This window comes from Aquarana catesbeiana, linkage group LG07, assembly GCF_042186555.1.
Source record: "Aquarana catesbeiana isolate 2022-GZ linkage group LG07, ASM4218655v1, whole genome shotgun sequence".
Lineage (NCBI taxonomy): Eukaryota > Metazoa > Chordata > Amphibia > Anura > Ranidae > Aquarana > Aquarana catesbeiana.
The window spans coordinates 77,523,082-77,532,864 of record NC_133330.1 but is presented as its reverse complement, the minus strand read 5'-3'; the positions used below and the strand labels follow the sequence as shown (position 1 = coordinate 77,532,864).

The 9,783-nt window shown below is 38.3% G+C and overlaps 1 protein-coding gene across 4 annotated transcripts in view; it reads right to left on the bottom strand.

The window, feature by feature from the left end:
• Nucleotides 1-1,358: 1,358 nt before the first annotated feature.
• Nucleotides 1,359-9,783, bottom strand: part of SLC6A1 (solute carrier family 6 member 1) — a 275,099-nt gene continuing 266,674 nt past the window's right edge. For all 4 annotated transcript variants that reach the window (XM_073592351.1, XM_073592350.1, XM_073592349.1 and 1 more), the window contains 3 exons: nt 9,487-9,587; nt 6,400-6,567; nt 1,359-3,472 (listed from right to left, as the gene is read on the bottom strand). In XM_073592351.1, coding sequence (XP_073448452.1) covers nt 3,368-3,472; nt 6,400-6,567; nt 9,487-9,587 — 374 coding nt within the window. In that variant the 3' untranslated portion in view covers nt 1,359-3,367. The remainder of the gene's footprint in view (nt 3,473-6,399; nt 6,568-9,486; nt 9,588-9,783) is intronic.

Genomic DNA, 9,783 nt, shown 5'->3' with positions numbered 1-9,783 from the left:
AATTAATCAAAAATAATAACCAGCAAATAATGGTGTAGGTTTTGGTAACATTTGGTGTTGACTGCTTTCATCAACAGGCAGTAGCCATTGGGAAGAATATACTGAATGGATCACAAATTACGCAAAAAATCTATTGGCCCAAATAAGGCAGTAAACTCCATTTTTTTAAAAGGGTTCTCCTACTAAACCTGTGCAAATTACTGCAAGTTGTACTTGCATGTAATAAATATTAAATGTGGGGATAAAATATGCCAAACAGCACTTTGTTGGTTGATTTTATTTTTTTTTCTTGCTGAATTTTTATTTTAGAACACCGTATTCAAAAGGTAAACATATTTTAAGTTCAGTGTTTTTAAATAAAAATATCACAGAGAACAATTTTTTATTCAGTAATTTGTCATTCAGTAAATTTGGAGTAGTGGTCAAAGGTCTGAACATTTTTGCAGACAAGATATATGTATAGCTCATGGGAATGTCATGTTCACTGCAAATGTTCATTTTCACCAGCACACATCCTCACAAAAAATAAGATCTTTTATTCAAACATTAAAAATAATGACTATAATAAACCAACACTTTGGGACAATGCAGGATTTTGTTGCCAAAGAAAAGTGATCCTGCGTGGTCCTGAAATGGTTTGACAAGTTTAGTGTAGGAACTCAAGTGGTCTATAATACCTGGTGAATTGGAATGTTGTTTGTAAGTTAGGACCTCACACCAAACATCAATCCCTCAGCTCACAAATGCTCTTTTGGCTGAATGGACACAAATCCCCACAAGCACATTCCAAAACCTTGTGAAACGCTCTCCCTGAAGATTGCAGGCTGTTATATCCAAAACAATAGGGCCCACTCTATAAAAATGCCCTTGGTTTTGAAATCTTGCAAGCAAAGAGCTATTGGAGTTAATGCAAGAAAAATGTGGACAGGAAACCCTGGTCACATGACCTGTGAAAATCATTTGACTGGCCTCTCCTTTGAAAACAGAGCTCTCTCTGCAAAATTAATCAGAAAGAAATCTGTGACCCACCACAGGCTCCACACCTAGACTTACATTTTATGAATGTACCATAAATTGCAGGCCATCATGTCAAGTAACCTTGTGAGCTGATAATGGTATCCACTTTCCATAATATATACATTATAGACCCTATAGTGTATGTATAGTATTAGGTATTGCAGACAAGTTACATCTGTTTTCTTTAATTTCAGATAGCCCTTCTGATAAATAAGCTCTGACTGTAAAAAAAAAGAAAAAAAAAAAGCTGTAGCTATATAATTATCCCCCATCTTCCAATAAGTACATATTACCACAATGCAGTGCAAAATTCTGAATTAATTTAAAAAGTCAATGTCTGCTTTATTTGTAATATATTCTTTATTTGATTTCTAAGTCTTTAAACGTACATGACAACCGTGCTTTTATTACAGATAGACACCATTAAAAGACATTTAAAATGTATCTTATATTACATTTGGTCCATAGAACAGGTTGCAAGATACTAAATATAAAGGATACTGCATTTTTCTCTTTAACAGGCTCTGTATATAGTTGTCTATGCATATGTTACATTACATATAGATTTTATATATAGATAACTTTATTTGTATCTCAACAATAATATCTTATTGCAGGTAAGCTTATTGAATGATATAATATATTTTTTCAGGGTCGATACTACAAAAGATACAGATACAATTTAAACACAGTAATTCCTACATCACTATTTTGCTAAAGTAGATAAGGTATGTTGTATACAAGATAGCTGCAAAGCATATCTGTCAACTTCTTTTTATGTTGTTGTTGTGTACAATCAAACATTTAAATACTGCATGGTTTCCAAACAACATTGGACTGAAATACATTTATTAAACAGCAGTCAGTGGCCAATATATTGTTGGCTCTGATACCAAAAGAATCTCACAAAGATTGGTAGGTTTATACAAAATAAAGTTACAACAAGACGTATTGCCTGGTTCAGCTACAGACATACCAAACATTATAATTCTGAATATGTTACATTTGAGTATGAGACGGCCCAGGGTCTACTAAACAATACTTTTAACAAATTCTGTTAAAATATTTTGTATATATTTTCTACAATAAATGTGCTTGACATTCTGAGAATATTAATTTATTGCAAGAACATATATATCATTTTTTTAATTTTATACTCTTTGGACAAAAATGACAAACCAAACTAACATTCACAAGAAACATATTTTCACATAATATTTTTACTTAAAGTACATGTGCTATATAACATTGTTTTAAAAGCACAAAACTTGGTCAACTATCAAGTTCATTGTGCATCTCTCTCACAGTCACACCTTCGTAGGCATTTAAAGTGCTTCTGTAAATGCCAAACAATGCGAAAAGCAATTCAACATATTCTTTTATTTATAGTATTAAACCTATAGTATAGTTTCTTCTTATAGTATTTTGACCATTTAGAAGGTGCTGTAGATCCAACCAGGGTGTTGTGTGGCTTAAGGGTGTCCTTTGCCCTAACAATTTGGTGCCCTTTTTCAGTTTTTGTGACCTATATTTCTCTAGTATTTCTAAATATTATGTTATCCCTACCACTTACAACATCAGTGCCTCTTGGTGACAAAATTAGATAGGAGACATGTTTATCTAAATGCCCTTAATGTAGAAAAAATTATTGAGAAGCTTGTTGCTATTGAATTAAATATTGCGTTCATAGTGCAGTCATTTGTGCTACTGTGAAATGAAATTTACTGAAAGGAATGCAAAGCTGGTGTCATAAAATTCCTTAGTTTGCTACAAAAGATACAAGTACAATTTGGTCCCTTAAAACATTTGTTTAAATGATTTGTGCTTGGATACCCTTGTTTAGAAAATTAAGATTAATATTTTCAGAAAAAAGTTATATTATTCTTAAAAATAATATGATTAAACAATTTGTAAGTGATAACTAATTTGTGTAACAATTTGGAATAAAAAAAAAGAGAGAACTAATATTTGTATTGAAATACTCAAAACCTTGGGAGCTGTATTCTTAAGAAATTTTTCCATACAGAATTAAAAATCAGTCACACAAAAACCTCGTATCTTCATAGCCAAATACAGCTTTAGAAATGGTGTTGTCGGTTTACAAATTCAACTCTCACAGTAAAGATAAAAACAGTAACAGTCTAAATTGCCTGAACACACAAACCATTCATTTTACTCCACAAAACTGTAAGAAAATAGCCTAGTTGAATTCCTTGTGCTCTTCTATTGGTGGTCCCCTTTTTTGCCACTGGAGGTAGGTAAATTCTTTATTCCAGATGTAAATATGTGGTCATGTCAACCATTCTGTATTTATAAAACATTACACTTGCATTTTCTTAGTACAGTGTTTTTAAATATAGGCTTCCTTGTTTGCTGAATTACTCTTTGACAACTGTTCTGGTCCATTTTCTGAGTGAACAACATCTTCTCTTGGCTGTATCATGACTTGTAAGCGCTGGAAGAATAAATCAATTGTTTTATGTTTTTACGTTGAAAGGAATAAATAAATTGATTAAGCGCTGAAAACCAAACCGATTCTCCCTTCTTGCTAAGTCGACTGCCATTTGGATACCTTTTTGGTCAATTCAAGTATAACTAAATCTATAACTTTATAAATAAAGGGTTGAAATCACTGTATGCTTTTTATTGTCTGCTACCTCACTGACAGCAACCTTCTCGATTCCCTACAGTCCGGCTTCCGCCCACAACATTCCACTCAAACTGTCCTACTAAAACTCACCAAGGACCCACTAACTGCTAAAACCAATGGGCAGTACTCTATACTCATACTCTTAGACCTTTCTGCTGCCTTTGTGTCACGGAGGAATTACGCATTAGCGAATGGTACGCAGTGGCGAATCTGCATATGCGACAGCTCATCGGCGTACACAAATTGCCACTGGCCTATATAAGGACAGGAGCTCCTCTCACAAATTGCTGGATTGTCTTCAGCCTTCCTGTGTTTCTGAGCCCTTTTGCATTTACCCTTGGATTTCCTGTTGTGACCGGCTTGCATCTGACCTGTGTGATCTCCTCTCCTGGCTTTGACCCCTGGCTTGTTCTACCGACTCTGCTGCTGTCTCCAGTATATGACCCCAGCTTGCATTACGGAATTTGCTATTTATTCCTGGCTTGCCTTCCTGTATAAGACCTTGGTTAGTTCCTGTTTTGCTACCTGCATCTGCTCCTGACGGAGCCACCGTGTTTGACCCCTGGCCTGGCTTTCACTACCATCTCCTGTGTGCACTGCTGCCAAGTACTACTGAGGTTCTATAAGAGACTCCTGCCCAGCTGTGTACCCTGCTGCATCCAGTATACATCAGGTGACCATCAATCCTACTCTTCAGAACCCGTCTGGCAACCTGTGCTTCTTTGGGCACTGCACCTTCTGTACCATCTTCAGGGGTGTACTGCACTTAGCCTCAAGGGGAGCCCTCTCTGCACTTCGGCCTCCGACCAGGTACGTGACACTTTGACACAGTTGACCACCCACTCCTCCTCAATGAACTCCACTCCCTTGGCCTCCATGACTCTGTTCTTTCCTGGTTCTCTCCCTATCTCAGCCCACTTTCAGTGTCACATAATAAGAACATCTCCTCCGCTCCTCTTCCTCTTTCTGTTGGGGTACTCAAAGGCTCTGTCCTTGGGCTCCTCCTATTCTCTCTCTATACCTCTTCCCTGGGCCAGTTGATGACCATTCATGGCTTCCAATACCACTTCTATGCTGATGACACCCAGATCTATCTCTTGACTCCTCAACTCATCGCCTCTATCTCCTCACGCATCACAAACTTACTAAGCGACATATCAGTATGGATGTCACACCACTTCCTCAAACTCAGTCTTTCAAAAACTGAGCTTGTAATATTTCCTCCTTCCCAATCACCTTCCCATGACTTTACCATTGAGATCAACTCCACAACCATTGGTCCCTCCACACATGCCAGGGTACTGGGTGTATTACTAGACTCTGACCTCTCATTTGGCCCCCACATCCAATCATTGGATAAATCTTGCCACCTTACCTTTACAACATCTCCAGAATTCGCCCCTTTCTAACTAATGACACCACAAAACAACATATTCACTTCTTAGTTATCTCCCACCTTGACTACTGAAACTCCCTCCTCACTGGTCTACCTTTACACAGGCTATCCCCCCTTCAGTCTATCATGAATGCTGCTGCCAGACTAATACACCTTACTAACTGATCCATGACTGATGCCATTCTCTTCATTGGCTACCCCTACCCCAACGTATACAATTCAGAATACTAACCACGACATACAAGGCCATCTACAACATCACCCCCAGCTACATCATACAACCTCATCTGCAGATATCACACAAATCGTCCTTTCCACTCCACCCAGGACCTCCTACTCTCTAGCTCCCTTGATACCTCCTCCCATGCTCTCCTCCAGGACTTCTCCAGAGCCTCCCCCATCCTCTGGAACTCCCTGCCCCAGTATGTCTGCTCAGCTCCTACCCTGTCCACCTTTAGGCGATCCTTGAAAACTCACTTATTCAGGGAAACCTACCCCACCTCCACCTAAGAACTGTACTTGAGCCCCCTACATCAGATCATCCCCTGCAGCCATTACCTTTTTTGTACCACCTGCCCCTCCCTTTAGATTGTAAGATGCATGAGCAGGGCCCTCCTATTTTTTCTGTATTCAGCTGTATTGTAATTGTCCCCCTTTTTACTGTAAAGTCATGCATAAACTGTTGGCGCTATATAAATCCTATATAATCATAATAGTCTGTGTCCCCTCTAGTGAGATTTATGCTCTCTATTTATCCTTGTAACAATTGTCACTAAAACAGAAAAGAGGGAGAAATCCAAAATATTGAGTTGTCACCATAAAGGAAACCAAGGGGTATCAGAGTGAACACTGAGAGCAGAGAGACTACTGCTTTCACACAAAGAGCAAAGGTCCCTCTCTTCAGCATGCTGGCAGGGGACAGATGTTTCTACTCCATCTGTGGCTGCTTTCTAAAGAAATTGATGATACGCCTTTGCACACCTTTTGTTTTCATGTACCCCAGATGTATTCAGCTGATATAAACTAAAAGTTTAATTGGGCTTTAATGGTTTTTCTATGGGACCCCGTGACATGTAGTTTCAACTCTCTGTGTTGCCTACTTTTCCTCCCTTCCAAAACTTGCTTGCTATTTAAGTATTACCAGACTTTAAGAGATTACAATCATTTGTAAGACCTGTTCAATCAAGAATGTAGAATTGCATTTCTTATAGCAGACTTAAATTATTGATACATTTTTAGTTATTTCAAAACTATGCCATGGCATTTTCTTATACTGAATGAAACTAAATAATTGTATTATATTAATTATGTTCCAGCTCAGAGAGGAAGTCCATACCTGTTTTAACGACCCTTTTAGCGTTACAAACATATAGATCATGTATCCTGGGATCAGCACCATCGAAGACAAGGCCATGAACCAACCAACACCTTGGCCCCAGGCAGGAAAGACGTAGTCTCCCATGGTTAGAGGAGTCATTTGAACGGCACTGAAAATGAACACCCCCTGCGAAAAGAAAATCAGTGTACCACATGAATGTCTTGTGAAATATGAAGTATATTTTAGGATTAAGTACAGCAAGCCAAAAACGAATTAGTGTTGAAAAGGGCACAAAGTCAACATGAAGAAAATTAATGCAAAGTGTTTTTCTGGTGTCAAAAAAAAAGACCAAAATAGAAGCCAGTGTAATGCCTTTTCCTAAGGGAAGCTTGTTGACATTTTGTTAATCAGTGAATTGCTAAGTGGTAAGTAAAAAAAGTCAGCCTGATATTACTAGAATAGTGCAGAAAAAAAATAAGTAATTGTTTTTATACTGTTTCATTTAATTTAAAGATGCCCTGTTACCAATTGAAAATATGTCAGGTACATAAAAACCCAGCATTTTAAATGCTTGCTTGCAGTGTTTTTACTTTTCATAAACAATTTTTGGTTGCAATATGCCTCTGAATTTGCAAGATAATTTAACTTCTTTAGCAATAGTGAATTCCCTAGCACAGCCCCCTCCCTCATTAAATGTCAAAGGCCTCTCCTCTTCTGGGAGGGTCTAAATACTGTTTGTGCTGGCTCATTTACCCCCCTCCTCCTGGTTGCCAAGGAAGGAGCAAAGGGGAATACTAGAGAGTGTTGCTTGAGTTAGAATTGTGAGACAGCTGAGCTGTTGGCATCACATCCAAGATGGTGGCACCCAGCTACAATCTCAGGACTTCTGGATGTCTATGCACATGCATAAAATAATTAAATGCACATATAATCGTATGGTAAGATTGTTTTTAATATGTGTCAATATTATTTAGCAGCTAACTTCTCTGCATTTAAATGTATGCATATTTTAGGACAGGGATTAAAAAACAATTACAATTGTAGTTTAGACTTATCCAATTTTCAAAAGTTGCAGCTCAGTAAACACAGCTAAATGTAAGTAATGTTCAATGCTAAGATCAGGAAAGTATGAAATTTTGATACTAAGTGCAGGTTTCGCAGCACTATGGCCCCGAGTTTTTTTTTTTTTTTTGGCCAACAGGAATACTATCTGTGAAGAATTTTGTACATTTCCAGTGTTCTCACAGGGAGGCAATTCAGAAATATACTTATGTGTATATGGGCTTCTAACAAAATTGTCTGCTAAATGGGACCTGAAATCAAAAAGTGATTACCGTATTTATCGGCGTATAACACACACACAGGCGTATAACACGCGCTTTCATTTTAAGAGGGAAGTTTCAGGGAAAAAACATAAACTTTAAGGAACTTTGAAGCAAAATAAGGGTCAGTGCCCATCTGCAGCCTGATCAATGCCCATTTGCAGCCTTACAAGTGCCATCAATGCAGCCTTATCAGTCCACATCAATGCAGCCTCATCAGTCCACATCAATGCAGCCTCACAATTGCCATCAATGCAGCAGTCTCACCATTGCCATCAATGCAGCAGCCTCACCATTGCCACCAGTGCAGCTTGATCGATGCCCATCTGCAGCCTAGAAGGGACAGGGGGGGGGGGGCGGGAGGAGCGCCGACAGATTACATACAGTGAGAATCTCCTATGATAGACAGAACAGTGGTCCAATGGCTTCCCAAGAGACGGGACTTCCTATTACAGAGGCCGCCAAGTAAACGAGATTCTCACTGTATGTAATCTGACGGCACTCGTCCCGCCCCCTCCCTGTCCCCTCCGAGGCAGCTAAAATTGAAGTATTGGCGTATAACACGCACACGCTATTTGCACCCGATTTTCAGGGTGAAAAAGTGTGTGTTTTATGCACTTATAGGCATGAAGTTGAATGGAGGTGTCTTCAACTGGGGCACAGACAGAAATAAAAGATAAATTTGGGAAGGGAGTAGGTTCGCCCTTGGCTGATAATATGTGGACTGCTGCACCTGAATACGCTACTAAAACAATACTATATAGAAAATAAGTGCACTGTCCCCTAATAATTTGCCTTATGACATAAAAATCATATATGGAATTCATGCAAAACATAAAATCAATAATCATCAATCTACTGCAATATCAAACAATGATAGAATCTGTGATATTAAATGACTCAAAAAAAGTATGAATAAAGTGCAAAGTGTCATGTACTGCAACATACACAACATTATAATTAAAAGTGCAAAATCAACATGTGACAATCTCCATAGTTAAACTGATGTATATAAACAAAATTCAAACTGTGAAACTTCAGCAAAGTCCAAACACACTCCTATTTCATGCAAAAGGACGGAAAGAAAAAGGTGCTCTGTGCTGAATATGGTAGTGTCCTTTGAAAGAGATTTACCACTCATCCACCTTTGTGCTCATATGTACAGACAAGCTGGTTACCAGAACCACTGATCCCAAAAGGAATCAAAAGCACTCCAAGGTATGCTCCCAAAGGCAGCTACAGCTCACTCCCGACCGACTCCACACAGCTCAGGTAAGTAAAACCATTCAGCTCCATTATGGGAAGGGATCTCAAACTGGCGGCCCTCCAGCTGTTGCAAAACTACAAATCCCATCATGTCTTTGCCTGTGGGAGTTCATGCTTGTAACTTTCAGCCTTGCAATGGCTCATGTGACTTGTAGTTTCACAGCAGCTGGAGTACCAGTTTGAGACCCCTGGTTTAAGGTATATGTGTTAAAAACAAGATGGAGAAATTATAGTGCAAAACCGCATACCACTTTATTGAGGATAAAAACTTATTGCACTTACAAATAGATTCTCCAACACACGAGCCAAACGAGCAGAGTCACGGCAGTGCACTGTGGGAGTTTTACATGCCTAAGATTTTACACTAATTGTACGTGCAATGAACCAGGCACATCACTTACTTAATCACTTATGCCTCATAGTGGAGCACTTATGGATGGCATTATTTCCAGCCACTCTTTTTGTTTCATGGCAAATATAATCTATTATTAATTAAGAAATATCATGTAAATCTTACCGCTACAATAATGGGTGTAAAGAAAGACCAGCACAGTTTCCACCAGAGGCATGGTCTGTAACCAACCATTTCTTCAATGTTATCGTAGAATCGGTTGACTCCTGAAAGAAAGAAGAAGGTTATAGTTATATCGGTAAATAATGGCTTTTTGTGTTAATTGCTGTCATTTTTGTTTGTAATTTTTTCAGTTTTTTTTTGCCTTTGAATACCTGACCAAGGACTTTTAACTGATTTTAAAGTTTTTTTTTTAATAACAAACATGTCATACTTACCTATTCTGTGCAATGGTTTTGCACA